Here is a 16216-nt window from a genome sequence, read left to right on the forward strand (position 1 = left end):
ACCTGGGCTGCTCTGGAGCTGCCTGCTGGGCCCCGCCTCCAGGAAGGGCCGCCCTCAGGGTCACCGCTGGCTCCGCTTGGGGCCCAGGGTCTGCGGAGCCGGCCCAGCCCTTAGGCTTGGGGCAGGAGGAAGAGGATTCGGGGAAGGGCTCGACCGACTGCAGAGAGCCGGGCGCAGGAAGGGAGGGGTGCGGTGCGCAACGCGGGGGCCGGGGCCGGGAGCTGGCCCCGCACTGACACGCGCTCCCCATGCCCAGGGCCCAGGCCTGGTCCCCCACGGCAGACCACGGGTCCCCGAGGCAGGGCGGTCACTCACAAGTGTGTGGGGAAAGGGTGGCAGCGGGCCTTGCTGCAGCCCCTAGGCCGGTGAGGAGGCTCCCTCTTGGGGCACCGGGACCGAGGAGGCCTCTCCGGGGTCCCCCACGGCCCGTGCAGCCTCCCCCCAGCCCCGCAGGCCCACGGGGGCGGGCCCTCCCAGAAGGAGCTGCGGCGCCGAGGGCTGCTCAGCTGCTGGGGGCTTTCCCACAACGGCAGCCCCGGTGCTGAGCTGGGCTGAGCCCACAGGTGAGCGTGATGGGCGAGGACACACCCGCGAGCCCCTCCCACCACCCACGCCCCTCACCTTCGCACCCAGTGGGCAGTAGCCTTTGAGGAAGTCGGTGCAGACCTCCGCCTTGCGGGACACGTAGACGTGACTGTAGGGACAGTTGCTGTTGCTGCAGATCCCTTTCAGGAAGTAGGAGCACACAGGCATCTGGGGGGGTGGAAAGGCAGTGAGGCTGAGGGCAGGCCACTTCCCCCGAGCCCCCCTCCTCACCCCACTTCACAGGCAGGAACGCCAGGACCCCAGGGCCCCACCCAGGGCTCCACCGCCAGGCATGAGCCACACACTGACTGTGGAAATAAACACAGCGCTGGCCAGCAGGAGGGGCCGCCCACCCTGAAGTCAGACCCTCAGCCTCCCCAGAAGGCGTGGTCGCCCGGGCAGAGCTCGTCTGCCCTCACACGGTCCAGATGAGGATACTGAGACGGGGGACCCAGCCCAGCAGGCTGGCTCAGGCCCAGATGTGCTGTCACCTGAGTCCATCACCTGCCCCGAGCCTGCCTAGTTTCCAGGGTGTAGGGCTGGGGTGGCATGGGCCAGGAGGAGGTTGGTCTAGAAGAGCAGGGCTAGGGGGTAGGAGGGAGGCAGTGCATGGGGGCTCTAGGTGGGGTGTCAGCCCATAGGGCCTGAAATCCAGCAGAGTTTCCAGCTGCCTGATGCGTGGACACCTGCCAGCGTCCGTGAACTGGAGACCTGACTTGGCCTGGTGAAGCCTGGCCACGGGGCTCTGCTGAGCACTGAACGCAGGCGGGCACTGTGGAGGACTGGTGCAGGGGGCAGGCTCCCAGCACCCTGGCCCGTCGGCAGGTGGGTCCAGGGGAGACCTGGTGGGGGACACAGGGTGGGCAGCCCCTCTTCTCCCCCCCGTGGGGGGACTGAGGCCTGAGGGCCAGCAGACAGCGGGAGGGGAAGGTGTGTGCCTCTGAAGTCGCCCAGGCTGACTCCTCGGTTGGGGCCCCTGGGGTGAGCCCTGCCCCTCCAGCAGGCCAGCCTCCTGGCGGGATGGAACCTTGCCAGGAGCTCACACGGCTGTCACCCTGTAGCTCTCACACCTTCCACAGGCCTGATACCTCTCAGGGGCCTCCTCCCTCCGCTGTCAGACCTGCCTGCCCTGCCCACGTGGTCCCCGGGCACCTCCCACTGCTGGCCTCTCCCGGCCGGACTCCTCACTGCACCCCACTGGACTCCCGCCTGCCTGCAGAGGACACACAGGAGCTTCAAAAAGCCACTTTTCTGGGGAGAGGTGTGGGGTCGGGGGCAGCTGAATACGACTACAGCTGAGGAGGGAAGGAGAGAAAGCAGAGAAACAAAGGGTGATTTAGCGAGGAGACTATTTTTAATTGTCTTTTAACTGCAGCGCAGAAGGGAGCGGCGGCCGGCCGGCAGTGCTGCGGCTGCAGACAATTCCCTTAATGTGCGTTTTGATACAGGACCCAAATTAGCGCTAATAAAAAGGGATAATAAAGCCAACTCTTGCACCAAACGGAACTCCTCTAGCTGTCAGCATCATTATCAAGAGGAAACTGCGTTCTCATTTCAATTAACCTTGTTTGCACCCAGCACGTCCACACAAATAACAATAACGTTAATTCAGGGCGCTGGTGCGGGGCTTCTGCGTTAGACAGCTCAGAGCCTGCACCAGCTTTGGAGCCGGAGCTAATGAACCCGAAACTCGACGTGAATTTCCAAATTGCTCACAGCAGAGTTTCGAAGCTCTACTAGGGAGAAAAATGCTGATTCTTTTCAAGTTCCTCAAGGGGAAAAGCTGCAGCAGCAGCAGCGCCTCCGCCTGATCCCGCCTCCTCTGACCCGCTGCAGCCCCCGCTCCGCGCGGTGGGCGGCCCCCCGGCCAGCACTGACCCCTGACCTCAGAGCTCCCCGCACTGTGCGCCCCCCTCCGCCACGGCCCGGCCCTACACAGCCGCCCCTCGCCAAGCCCAGGAGCACCTAGGGGTCACCAGGCACGTGGCGGGACGGAGGGGCAGAGCCTCCAGGTCCCACCCCCGGCCCCACAGGCGCAGGGGACAGGGGAAAACTCACCTTCTCCTTGGAGACGTGGTGGGAGAAGGGGCAGGTCCCGTCCGTCTTCTTGCACGTGCCCCGAACAAACCTAGGCAAACAGGGAGGGTCTGAGGGGCGAGGAGCCCGGGGAAGCCCCCACCCCACCCGCAGGGAGGTCCCAGTGGGCGCACCTGGTGCACACGGCCACCTTCTCGGGGTCGTGGATGTAGGGGCAGTGCTCGCCGCGGTTGCACCTGCCGAAGCGGTTGTAGTACATGCAGTACTCCTCCTTCCTCCGCCGCCGCCTCTGCCGCGCCTGCCGCACGATGGCCAGGCTGCGCTGCACGGCCCGGCTGGGGAGGGGGCAGACGTCTGTGAGCCCCGGGAGGACGGGGAGCACCCCCGCCCCCAACCCCAAGGGACGTACCTGGCCAGGGAGCGGCTGCAGCTGCTGGCAGGGTCCAAGCGGCCTGTGGTGGAGAGAGGCCGGGTCACTCCAGGCCCACCGCCCCGGCTCTGCCCTCTCCCTGCTCACCTGCCTGGCACCGGCCCCCTGGGATGCCCCACCCTCAGCTCAGGCACTGCCACCCCTCCAGGAAACCGCCTGCCCTCCTGGGCCCCTGCCAGGCCACATCCCAGCCCTGTGCAGGGGAGAGGCCGAGGCGAGACAGCAGAAGCGGACGGGGATGAAGGCTCAGGGACCAGGTCTGGTGGCACAGCTCCTCGAGGCCACCCTGGTTGCCGGCCAGTGGTCTTTGTTTTTTTAATTAATTAATTAATTAATTTCTGGCTGCGTTGGGTCTTCATTGCTATGCATGGGCTTTCTCTAGTTGCGGTGAGCAGGGGCTACTCTTCGTAGCGGTGCGCGGGCTTCTCACTGTGGTGGCTTCTATTGTTGCGGAGCATGAGCTCTAGGCACACGGGCTTCAGTAGTTGCGGCACGTGGGCTCAGTAGCTGTGGCTCACGGGCTCTAGAGCGCAGGCTCAGCAGTTGTGGTGCACGGGCTTAGTTGCTCCGCAGCATGTGGGATCTTCCCGGACCAGGGTTCGAACCCGTGTCCCCTGCGTTGGCAGGAGGATTCTTAACCTCTGCGCCACCAGGGAAGTCCTTGGCCCGTAGTCTTGCCTCAAGGCAAGTGGTCGCAGGAACAGTGGGTGGTGGGGCTTCCCCGCCACCTCCCTCTGCCTGGAGGAGAACCCAGGGACGCGTGACCTGAGTGGGGTCTGGGAATGCCACCTGATTCTGCAGTAGCTAAGAATAGCTTATTTAAAGCGTCGTAAGATAAAAACAAAACAGATGTGTATGGCCACAAATCCTGAAGTCCTCACTCCCAGGCCCTGAGGAAGCCATGTGCCGACGGCAGCCTGTGTCGTGTGGCTGGAGGCCCTGGCGGGTACCCGCTCCGCACAGTTTCGGAGGCACCGTGTAAGACACTCCTCAAAACCCCAAGGGCACAGACCAAGCAAGGCCTCTCTGAGGTCACCGATTGTGGCCTGAAGGGGAGTTGCTCACAGAGTGGTCAGTGGCAACAGGAAGGGAACAGGTGGACGCGCAGCCAGGGCAGCTGGGGTTTGGGTGGGGCTGGGCCCTGGGGGCAGGGGATGCGGGGCAGGCGGGTGGCACTGTCTTCTGCAGTGTGAGCTCACCCTACAGAAGGGGCATCCAGGCTAATACACGGCTCCCGCCTGCCTTTTTGATACCAGGTCACTCCCCAGGACCAAGGCGGGCCGGGCAGGGTGAGAGCTGCTCAGGATGGCCACAGTTCCTCAACACACACATGACCCTTCCCAGCAGATCCGGTTTCCCACAGGCAGCTGCTGAAATGGATCCGGCAGCAGGAGGCACGAGTGACATCACTCAGAAATTCTAGGGACCTGAGGCGATGACAAAGCATCCCAGGTTTAAAAAGGGACGCCCCCAAGCTGCCTGGCCCTGAGCCCCCCCCACCGGAGCCGGAGCCGCGTGGGAGGCCTGGGCAGGCGGCCCTCCTGTCACCTGTAGGGCCCTCTCCCTGGCTCGCCCCAGGGCGTCCTTTCCCAGGGCCCACTCAGCTTGGTCTCCCGAGCTCCACACCCAGTCACACCAGTGTTCTGACACTTCACTCGGCCTGTCCAAACCCAAACCCCTTTGCGCCCCACAAGCCGGACCCTGAGACGACCTCCTCCGCAGCCCACCCTCTGCTAAGCCCTGCCGCTCCCTGGACGCTCTGTGAGCCCGTCCTGGGCCAGTGCCCTCTGGCCAGTGTCCGCCCTCCTCTGAGCCTCGGTCTCCTCAAGTTAAAAAAGGCGGCTCCAGGGCTGTGCCGCGAGACCCCCGCGGGAGGGAAGTGCTCTGCACGACGGCCCAGGCGGCTGCGTTACTGTGTGTGAATGGGGGAAGGGAACGCGATGACACAGAAGGGAGAGAGGGGGCTCAGAGCGTGAGGGCTGGCGGGGAGGGGGTCTTAGGACAGCTCCAGGCCATACTGGAGTCTGGTTTCCAGGCCGGGGACACCCATCCTCGGGGTGGCAGTGGAGGCCAGTCCAGATGGCACGCAGTGGGCCTCCGCCTGCCAGCCTGAGGGTGACAGTGCAATCTGATCACTGTCGGTGAGCGCGGCTTCCGGGGCAGTCGCCCAGGCCGCCAGTGACGCCATGGCGCCATCTGCTCCCGCCAGGGGCCACTGGCATCATGTGCCTGCCTGTCAGACCCGCCCGCAGGCCTGGCCTCTGGTCGGGGCGGCAGGGCGGGGGCGGGGGGGGGGGCAGGGCGTGTGCGGGCAGGTTTACTCCTCTGTCCACTTCTGCTCTTACAAACATGCCAGTGCAGGGCCCCGCAGGAGTTTTACAAGCACAGGCGGCGCCTCTCCAAGTACTCTGCAGCGCTGAAACAGGCCCATGAAGTAGCTGTTCGAAAAGCGGTGTGGAGGCGCTGAAACGTTCAGCGGAAAACCCTTGGCCGCCGCAGAGCAGGAGGCACTGAGCCTTCTGGAGAGCTTGCACTCCCCAGGGGTCTTCCCAAAACAGACTCAGGCGGTGAGGCAGCCCCCGCCCAGGCAGCGACTCAGACAGCCCCCACCCCCACCCCGCCCCGCACTACCTGCCCAGGGCACGTGGTGGCAGGTCAGCAGCAGGGAAACTGCCCACCACAGCCTACATCTGCCCCGGTCTGGGGCCTGGGGCTCAGAAGAAGCCTGGGAGCCAGGCCTGCAGCCCAGGCTGAGCAAGGCGGCTCTGGCAGGGGGACTCGCGGCTTCTGCTCCACCGCAGGGACCTGCTGGCTCTTGGGGCCGAGGCACAGGCCAGGCCCAGTGGAGCCCCATCAGAGCCCCCGCCTGGGAGGACCCCCGCCAGGTTCCAGGCCAAAGCATGTGGGGGGGTGGGTCCCAGGGTTGGGCCCTCTGGGTGGGCAGACCTTAGACCTGGGAGGAAGTGCTTGGCCCCGGGGTTCCAGGGAAGCAAGGTGTGCCTGCTAGAAGGCCCTGCCCCTGGGGCTCGGGAGCTGGGCAGGGCAAGGCTCTCCCCAACGAAGCCTGGGATGGATCAGGCACCCCAACCAGGGGCTGATGCTGTCCCAGAGAGGCCGGCAGCCAGGAGGGGGGGAGCCCCCGACCCCTCCCAAGGAGGCCTGCACTTTCTCGCTGGAGTCAAAGTTCTGTCGACTCCGGAGGAGAAAATTTATTTCTTTAATTATCATTCACCTAAGTGGGCTGCTGGTCCACAGGCATTCCCACAGCTGGGAGCAATCCACCTTCCTTATAGCCAAGAATCGGCCACCCGTATGGGGGTCCAGGCAGCTGGTGCTGTGTTGGGCCGGCCTCATGTCCCCAGGACAGGCTGCCCTGTGGTCTGTGCTCCAAACCCCACCTCCCTGCCCTGACCCTGAGGCGGGAGGGCTGAGCCCCAGGGCTGCCCCTTGGCAGCCAGCAGACTAGTCAGCAGGGTATGGGCAGCTGTGGCCTGCAGGGGCGGGTCAGCAGGGAGGAGCCCCCCCACCCCTTCCTCACCTAATCGCCCAGAGGCTGGAGGGCTGGGGGGAGACGGGTGGGGAAGGCCAGGGCGCTACCCTGCAGCTGTCCTGTCCCTGCCGCTCTGTCTGAGGGGGAGGTGGGATTCTGCGGAGCTCAGCACTTGGAGGGCAGCGGGCTCAGCGTGGCATCCTCCCCGGGGAGAAGTGTCGCAGCCCCCTCCCCGGCCAGCTGCCAGCTCAGGCGGCAGGGCCGTGCCCCACAGTCCCTAACGCCGGCCCCTCCCACCTGCTCTGACCGCACCCCGGGGCAGCAGCCGGCTCAGACCCGGGGCCCAGCGCCCAGCAGGCGGCTCGAACGTGGGGCCCCGCGATGCCTGTGGGCAGGCTGAGTCCAAAGCCGCTTCTTCCTCTCAGCCTCCAGGCGCCTCTCCTCCGCCTGGATGCAGGCGTGAGGGATGCGAGGGGACGCAAGGAGCCCAGGTGGCGGGTGCAGCCCCGTCCCACAGGCCCATTTCGGATCAGGCTCACGTGCAGCCCAGGGTCCCCGCGAGGGCCAGAACAGCCCCAAACCACAACCTGTCCAGCCCAAGGGAGGACAGCAGGGAGCGGAGCGGGGGTCCTGCCTGCTGGGCCAGTCGTGAGGGTGGGGTGGGGGGGCTCGGGCATAGCTGGGGCCACAGGTCGGGCCCACGGAGAGGCTTGGTCCCTCGGGCCGCCGGACGGCCACTCCGCCGAGCGGCCGCTGCAAGCCCTGTGCGTTTCTCTGGATGTCTGGGCACCCACGGCCCTGTCCAGCCCGCCAGCAGGCCTGGCTGCGGCAGCCCTGGGAGGGGCCTGGCTCAGGGGAAGCAGCAGGCTGGAAGCGGCCATGGACAGAGGAGGTCTGAGGTCCCACCCTCTGAGATGCCCACAGCTGCGTGTGGGCCCCACAGACTACGAGCACACGTGCTACAGGCCCGCTAGGCAATCCGGGTGGGACAGCAGATCTACCCGCCTTGCCTCAGGGCATCCCCTGACCCAAGGCGGCAGCCCCTCGGGGCTGAGTCTCACCAAGGCCCCTGAGGAGGCCCGGCCAGGCCTCTGCACCTGCTCCTCCACCACCAAGCTCTCGAGGTCAAGGCAGAGGCCCTGAGAGGTCACACAGCCCAACCCCTCAAGGTAGGAAACAGGCACGAGGCAGGCGCAGAGTGCCTGTCCTGGGGAGCCCGGGGCACCTGGCCTAGAATTAGGCAGCCAGGCGCCCCAGGCCAACAGACAGAGGCCCTGGGAGAAGAGAGGGAGGGCTTCCAGGAGGATCATCCACGCCCTGCCTCCTCCCTGGCCCCGGCCTCTTCTCCCTCCTGCCCCTTTGGGCGGGTCGGGCTGGGGGCTGGGGTAGCTGGGCCTGTGCAATCCCCATACCACCTGCAACCTCTCCTCGTTTTTCTCCCTTTTCGACAGCAAAGGAAAAGAGTAAAACTGGACTGAAACCAAACTATTTTTCTAGTTAATGTGCACAATAAGCAAATCCAAAGCATCTCCTTCTCTGCGGCCTGTTTCCCAGGCCGCGGAGGCGCATGTGGTGGTGGCGGCCTCCAGGCACAGCGGGGCGTTGCCAAAGCGATTAGGCACCGCAGCCCCAGGTGTTCACTCGCCCAGGCCGTGTTCACCATACCCGGCTCATCTCCTTTGTCCAGGAGCAAAACACAGAAAATCAGAGGCGGCTTAGCCAAGCAAGAGGCAGGGGCACCCAAGCCGTCCCTGGGGGGCCTGCCCATCGTGGCCGCTGCCAGCCTTGTGAGGGGCAATTGCTGAGGCTCTGCGAGCAGGAGTGAAGTGGCCCTGGGGCTGGGGCGCTGTCTGGGAAACCCTCGCTTGGGCCGGCCGGCTCCGGGAGAGCCCCAGGCCTGGGGCCTCAGACGGGTGGCCAGCCTGGAGCAACCGGCGCACGCACAGCCCTCACCCGCCAGGAGCCTCACCTGCGCGCAGGAGGGGCCTGCTGCCCCCGTCGCCGCCGGGCCGGCCGTAGGTCTTGGAGAGCTTGTTGGCTGACACCTTGTAGAGGACGCCTCCGATACAACGGTAGCCTTTGTTCCGCCACCGAGGGGAGCCGGGCTGGGCTTTCCCACCCGCTGCAGCAGTACGCAGGCCGTTCAGCACCAAGGACCTGCAAGGACAGGGAACGCCTGTCAGCCCAGCCCCAGGGCCCGCGGTCCGGGAAACCTGTCTCCCGCCCTCCACTGGCACAGGAGGGGGCACCCTCAACCCCACCAACCAGGCTGGGACTGAGCATCCCCCTCCGACACGCACGCCTCTGCGACACGGCTTCGAGGGGGCTCCTTTGTGCCCTGGGCGCTTGCACTAAGGTGGCCCTGAGGGTCTACTCTAAGGCCTGTGGCCATCACCACTGCCCGGGAACACCTCCTGGGCGCTGCCCCAGTGGTGCCACCCCGGCTTTGGGAAGGCCGTGCTGTGGGGTCAGCAAGCTCCACTGCCCGCCCTCCCTGCCTCTCTTTCCATTGCACGGAGGGCCCTGCATGGAGACTGGGAGGGGACAGGCTCACAGACCCCGCTCCCGCCGGCAAGCTGTGGCAGGGGAAAGACTGAAGTCTCCTCGAGGTCAAAGGCTGGCAGAGGACTGAGCCGCCTGTCCTGGGGTTAGCGGACGCCCAGGCCAGCCCAAGGGCAGATGGGTCGGGATAAGTCCCCCGACAGACAGACAGCGCGCAGCGGCCACACACACCCTGACTCAGGTCCCACAGATGGTGGGCCTGCAGCTGCCCTGGTGGACCTGCTCCCCCGAGCTGCCACGAGGGGTCCAAGGCCCTCCCGCTGCCCAGGGCCTCAGGGCTCCAGAAGGACTTGGCCTTGCACCGCCCCCCAACCCCGTGCGTTTCAGCAGGAATCTGTTTATGCAACTTGAGCTTAATTCCCTATGAGCTCAGATTCTGCTAATCACGCTGTCCCCACCCAGTGTACATTCGGGCCCCACTGGCAAACCTGGGCAAGGGAGCACCAGCTGTCGCGTGAGCATCACCTCTACCCGAAGATGGCCCCCAAGCAGCAGGGGGGGCGGCGTGTGAGGAGGGTGGTCCTACTGCAGGCAGTGCCACCAGCAGCAGCCTGGGGCCCAGCAGAGGAGCCAGCTGAAGTCAGGGGCCATCCTGGGGCACACATGGCACCCTCCCTCTGGGTTCTCCAAAGTGCTCCCGCTGAGGCCCCTTCCCCGGGAGCATATGAACCCCAACTCCACCTGGGCAGCAGCACACCCTTTCCTGGCTCCCTAGGGCCAGGGAGGGGGCCCAGACCTGGGTCTGAAGTGCAGACGGGACGCGGCAGGCCTCCGGGCCCACCCCTTGGCCCCCATCTCTCCATCTGCGAGTTGGGGGTCGTTCTCACCAGCCGAGTGAGCCGGGTGCTGGGGACCTGAAGCAGCACCATGAGGCGGGAAGCTGAGGAGGCCCGCCAGAAAGCGCGCAACCCCGTTTCCCCTAATTAAAACTTAAGTTCACAGAGACCGATCTTGGAGCGAAGGACTCCTGCCAAGGGTCCTCGGCAGCCCGGCTCACGCTGGCCGTGCCGACAGGCTCCAGCTGCCCTCTCACGGGGCACGTGGGCATCCTCTGGGGGAGGAGCCAGACCTCCAGGCTCTCCCGGACCTTGGGACTGCAGATCTACCTGCCTTGGCCTCAGGGCATCTGCATGTCCAGCGGGCACCTGCCCTGTCCCCTGGGCTCACACCAAGGCCAGGTGGAGGTGTGAGGAGGGGGCAGGGCTGGGTGTGGTCTCCTCCCCTCACTGCAGAGCGCTGTCAGCCTTGGGAGCCCGGGGCCCTCTGCAGGAGCTATGGCTGCTGCCCGAAAGGCACAGCTTGGCCTGAGCCCTGATCTCCAAGGTTGAGAGCAGAGCCCAGGCTGGTGGTCACCACAGCTCACTTAGCCCGAGGCTGAGAGGCCCCCGACAGCCCCGGCCCCCAGCCCCGCACCATCCCGAGCCCTCAGAGGTCTCCCCGCCCACAAACCAGCTGCCCTTTCATCTGCCAGCCCCGGGCGAGGCGCAGCGTCGGGGCCCCCCCACTCCGCAGCCCCCACCTGTGCACCCAGGGTCGCCCCCAGCGCGCCGGCTGGCCGTGGCACTCAGGCCCTCACCGTGGGGCGGCTGCTCAGGGACAGCCCCCAGCCTCCCGCACAGGCTGTGCATCGCCATCGTGTGACTGCGCTTGCCAGGAACAAAGACGCGCTCAGCCGCCCCTCCCCTTACCAGGGGCACCCTCTCTCCCACCTGCCTCTCCCCCCGCCCAGGGCGCTGGCCCCCATCAAACGTGAGAGACGGTGGGGAGGAAGGGAGTCAGGCCCTTCAAGAGGTGAGGAAGCTCCCCACCGGTGGGTATGCGCTCCTGGCTGAGGCTGGACAGGGACAGGCCACCGCCCCCAGAGGCAGCCACGCAGGCGACGCCGTGGGCCGTGGGATTCAAGCGGCACGTGGCAGCCCAAGGAAGAGGAGGCCCCGCCCAGGCAGGACCCAGCAGGGTGGAGGCCGGCAGGTCCTGGGGCCAGAAGGAACTGGAAGCTTCAGGGCAGAGCGTGTGCCGGACCCCTCAGGCGGCCCCCCCCCCCCCCGAGGGCCTGCGTCCCACAGCTCTGCACACAGAGAAGCCTCAGTCTGGGGCTGTTGTTGGCCACCCACCGCCCCCAGGAGAAGTGGCCCCGTTAATCACTGCCTTCTGCGATTTGCTCTTACTGCTAAAACGCCCATCTCAGGTGACATTTCTTTCTTGGGACAATGTTGATTATTCTTATGGATAAACACGACCAACCGATCCATCCCCTTTCTGACCCGAAAAGCCATGCCCCTGGGCTCTGGTGCAGTGGCGGGGCGACTGCGGGCCTCCGGGAGGAGCGGAGGCGCAGCAGGCCTCCTGCTCCGAGGCCCCGGCTCTGTGCTCACAGTCTGTGCTCACACCTGGGCCCGAGGACCCCGCGTGCCTGGGTGCAGGGCTGCAGTGCGAGAACAGCCCTGGAGCCACAGCTCCCTGGGGCACCCCAGGAGCCTGGGAGCCAAGCTGGGAGAAGCTGCATTCCCAGATGGTGCCCTGGGGCTGCCTGGGGGAGGTGGATGCACCCAAAGAACTCGGGGAGGGCTGGCGAGGGCTGGGGAGGGCCCCCAGCCCGTGGAAACCGGCCCGGCCTGCAGTCTCGCAGAGCCGCCTCTGCCCCTCCCTCTCCCGCTGGTCCCGCTGACTTTGGACCTGTGGCCTGGCAGGTGCCGGGCAGGCGGGAACTGGAACAGTGGGCTGGGCGCCCCCCCCCACCGCCGCCCCAAACACCTTGTAGCCTTTCATTGCCGTGGGTGTCACAGCACTCCAGTAAATTGTTACCCTAATGGAGAGGACAGCCTTTGGAAACGAACTGTATTGAGAAGAGGGGATAAAATTAATGAGATAATAGCAGGGCCAAGGACCCAGAGAACGCGCCTGCCCTCGCAGCAAGGGCCTGTAATTCCTTTTCTACAACAGGAGCCTCAGATCTAAAGGCTGCTCCCATCCGTCCGGCAGGCCCATGCCGCCAGGAAATTTCATTAAGGCTGGAAAATAGGAAAGGTATTAAGCGAGGATAATGAAGGCCGGGGAGGGAACCTGCCTTAAGATAGTCCTTTTTCTCGCCTTTGTGATGGGAGGCATGAACTTTCCCTTCAAATCCATTTCTAATCCATTTGAAATACTACAGCAAATTATCTTTCCTTCAGCCCGAAAGCGGCCAGCCAATTTACTCCGAATAGCAGTGACAATGCCCCAGGATTTATCACCATAACCTTGACTACTCTGGGGTGAGGGCTGGGCCTCCCCTCGGCCCCCTGGGGGCCACGAAGGACAGGTGGGGGGGAGATAACATTTTAAATGAAAAGCGGCAGTAATGGGGAAAAAGACACACACGCCACAAAAGTAGGTTTAAAAAGAAAAGCGGCCCGTGTGTCCGCTGCCTGGGGAGCAGCTAGAAACTTCTAGGCCCAAGGCCATCCAGGAACTCCAAGGGGCTCTGCCCTCTGAGGCCCCTCTCACCTGCTGTACCCAGGAAGTGAGTAGAAAGTCCCAGGGAAAATGGACCCCGAGAGATGGGGCATCAGGGTCTGGGTAACACAGGAAAGCTCTCCCCAGGGAGCCAGGATGAGCGTGACAAAACCTCTGCTCGGCCTGCGGGGCGCACTGCCGGCACTGGCCGAGTGCCCAGCCTGCCAGGGCTCCCCCACTCCCTAACGGTTTCAAAGGCTGGCCCTGGGCACCCAGGCTCCCTGCACGCTCCCTGGCCACTGCCCAAGCAGGTCTGTGCAGCCCCCAACACCATGCGCAGGGCGCCCCTGCTGCGGGTCCGCTTCTCGGGCTGCACGGCTGAGACGGGCCCACCCAGAGCATCCTGGGCTAAGCGGCCTGGCAGCCTGGGGCACAGGTGTGCGTGCACGGAGTGCCAGGCAGACCAGCACCTGAACGCCACGCACCTCACCTGCCCCAGCGCACCCAAGACCCTGGGCCGAGGACAGGCAGCCTGCCAGGCCACGTCACCTTAAGGCCCACAGAGTGGCTCCTCCTAACGGAGGGCATGGTCAGGTGCAGGGAGGCAAGGGGCAGGGAGCCGGCCTGGCCCTGGAGACCCTGGAAGCAGCCCCAGCCTCCAGGACACCCTGGGCAGGGCGAGCCTCACCCTGGAGCTGCGCCCGGGTGCCCAGGCCTCCTCGCCAGGTCCACTGGCCTTTAAACTGACACGGCCTCAGGCCGCCAGCACAGCCCCGCGGGCTCCTCCTCGGCTGTCACTGCTCAGGTGGGATGGCAGGACCACACTGGAGCTGAAGGGGCCCCGCTCCGGCGTACCCACTCCTGAGGGCTCCAGGCCTCTCAGCACCCAGTCCTAAGGCAGCCTGGCACAGGCCCCGTGGACCCAGAGAGGGTGGGACAGAGCCCGCTGGGGACAGGGCCAGGCCCAGGGAGCCCGCGCCTGGACAAGTTGCTGGCGGAACTGGCGGCTATGCTCCAGGAAGGCCCCTCAGACACAGAGCGCTTCGCTGGTACCTTCCTTCCAGTCCCCACAGTCTGCTCCCCTCCTCCGCACGCCCCGCACACCCCGCACGCCCCGGGATGGGGACGCAGCCCAGACCTCTGTCACTGGTACCGAGGAAGTGGCCCTCTCGCCCCAGAGGCAGTCTGGGGTCCTGCCCTCATTCACGGCTCCCTGGTGGGGTCCCCATCCCATCAGTTGGTTTGAAAGCTGCACGTCTGCTCGAGCTCCCCGCGCTCCACCTGCCCCCCCTGCAGGCGGGTCTCTCGGGCCCTCAACGGCCACTGCGACCCCCCTTGAGCCAGGCCTGTGCACGTGCTGTCCCTGTGCCTGTCACACAGGTCTACCTGGAGACCAGGTCAGACGTCAGGTCCCTGGGAAGCCTCCCCCAAACCCCGACGGCACAGGGCTGTGTCACACCTGGGAGTGGGCACCACGGGGCGGGGGCCGTGCCGGCGAGCGGGGGCTCCAGTGACCCGTGCTGGGTGAATGCACACCAGGAGGGAGGCTGGGGGGCCACCCGGGTCCCGCACACTGGGATGCCCTGAGGTGTGAGGGGAGACACACAGACGGGAGACCTCGGTGGGCGGGAGACAGGACACGTGGGGCACTTACACCAGGAGAGGCCCCTGGGCTCAGCTGGAGGGACTGAGGCCGGGGCTGGGCAGTGCAGGGCCAGGAGGCGGGCAGGCTGGCCAGGAGCAGAGAAAACAAGTGGGGAAGCATTTTTCAGGAAGTGGAGCGGCTTCCACGCAGCTCCAGGCAAGCAGGGAGTGCGCCGTCAGCAGAAGGGGCACCCGGGGAGGCGGCTGCGCGGCGAATCCCAAGTAGGTCAGGCTCAGCCGCTGCCGCCACCGTGACGGCTGCAAACTGCTTAAGCGGGCTTTCCACGGAAACGCTGACGGCCTGGCTCCCCGCCACAGGCTGCGCCCTCCCAGCTGAGGCCTCACTCGGGGTCCTGGCCGTCGTGCAGGGCATCCTGTCACGCAGGTGCTGACAGAACGTTCTGGGTTCTGGGGGCGAGGGACAGAGGCCCTCGGGGGCTAGGGTCCAGGAGGGGTGGCAGGGCAGGCTCCCGGGAGCCAGGGACTCAGCGGATGGACAGACGGACGGACGGACGGATGGTGCGGGCCTCAGGATGACTGGGGCCACCTGGCTTCCTGGGACCCTCCTCCCGGCGTGTGACGTGCTCCTCCTGCGTGTGGCCCCGGCCACCCTGGGGCAGGGGTGAGGTGATGGCTCGGCTTCCCAGGACACACCTGCTCGCAGTGGATGCGGGGCTACGGGTCCGGGTGGGAGCTGAGGCCTGAGGGCCCTGGTGGGTCGCGACAAGGACAGGACAGCCCTGGAGAGAGCTGGCCGGCCCAGGGCACAGGCTGAGCACTTGAGGGTGGAACTGCGGGGGCGGGGGGTGCAGGCATGGGGCTGGCTCCCACGGGCCCCCCTGACCCAGCAGGACACCTAGGCGTCGTCTCTGAGGGTGCCGCTCCTTCCCAGGGGGTCCCCGCTAATGAACAGAAATGATTCGGGGCGCCCCTGGCCAGCCGGCATCTGGTGGGCAACACTAATCGTGCTGCCCGCAGTACGAGCGCCGGGGCTGCATGAGGAGGGCTGGGTTGTTTTATGTGCTCACATCTATTCAATCGGTATTTCGATCAATGCATGCATTACAAGCTTTCCTTTTAAGAGCCTAGTAAACAACAAAATAGAAAGTAAAATTCTCCATAAAATGACACTTCTAAAAATCCATTTCAGCTGAAGCTATTGGTGTTTTGTATGTTAGCTGCAGAAAACAGGTTATTATTGGGCCTTAATGGCCCCACTCCAGAGGGCAGAGTTCAGCTCGCTGGGCTGAGGGGCTGGGGGAGCCCAGGATCAGGCAGCCAAATAGCTGGTGTAGCCCAGGGCGGGACCTCGGTCCTCTGCACCCAAGGGTCGCCTTCCATGCTGGGCTGTCGCCCAGGGCTCCCCTGGCCCCTGACGGCTGGTGAGGGGCAGGGCGGGCCCTTCCTCTGCTCCCTCGGCCCCTCCCACGTCGCTCTCTCTTGCCCACCAACTCCCCCCGCCCCCCCACCCTGGCCCTCACCGGCTCACCGTGCCCGTGAACTCCAGCCCACCCATCCCAGCCCCCTCCCGCAGGGCTGCATCGGCGAGGCGCTCCACGTGGGCAATAGACAAGGGAAGGCGGCTCAGGCAGTAGAGCGCCAGCCCCAGGTTCTCTGGCTCCCTGAGGACACCCCTGAAGGAGCCCTGTGCCAGTCACCTGGCTCGTCCGGTCTCCGGCCCTTGTACCCGAGGATGCCCCCGGGCAACATCCGCGATGCCCGGGTTTCAGGTCCAGCCCAGCCTCCGCCACCCCTCCACGTCCCACCCCGAGCCAAGACCTCAGACTCCGCCCCACCAAGCCCCGAGGGCGCTTCCTCAAGCTCCCTCCTCAAAGCTGGGCCAGCGCGTCAGCCCCTGCTGCCCACACACCATCCTCAGAGCAACCCCTCCTCTGTGCCCTGGTGCACACTGCTCTGACCCCCATCACCAGGGACGCGGGGACCAGCACCCAGAGAGCCCAGAGAGCGCCCCCACGGAGCCCTGGTAGCGGATGGGCCGAGGCCCCAGTGAAAAGCCAGGCCACCTAACCTCT

The 16216-nt window shown here is 65.7% G+C and overlaps 1 protein-coding gene across 2 annotated transcripts in view; it reads right to left on the reverse strand.

The window, feature by feature from the left end:
• The window catches only part of ZC3H3 (zinc finger CCCH-type containing 3), an 82749-nt gene that overhangs the window by 19520 nt on the left and 47013 nt on the right, over positions 1-16216 (reverse strand). For both annotated transcript variants that reach the window (XM_049700690.1, XM_049700689.1), the window contains exons 5-9: positions 8512-8699; positions 3032-3074; positions 2796-2957; positions 2644-2713; positions 622-753 (exon numbers count right to left, since the gene is read on the reverse strand). In XM_049700690.1, coding sequence (XP_049556647.1) covers positions 622-753; positions 2644-2713; positions 2796-2957; positions 3032-3074; positions 8512-8699 — 595 coding nt within the window. The remainder of the gene's footprint in view (positions 1-621; positions 754-2643; positions 2714-2795; positions 2958-3031; positions 3075-8511; positions 8700-16216) is intronic.

This window comes from Orcinus orca, chromosome 17 (assembly GCF_937001465.1).
Source record: "Orcinus orca chromosome 17, mOrcOrc1.1, whole genome shotgun sequence".
Lineage (NCBI taxonomy): Eukaryota > Metazoa > Chordata > Mammalia > Artiodactyla > Delphinidae > Orcinus > Orcinus orca.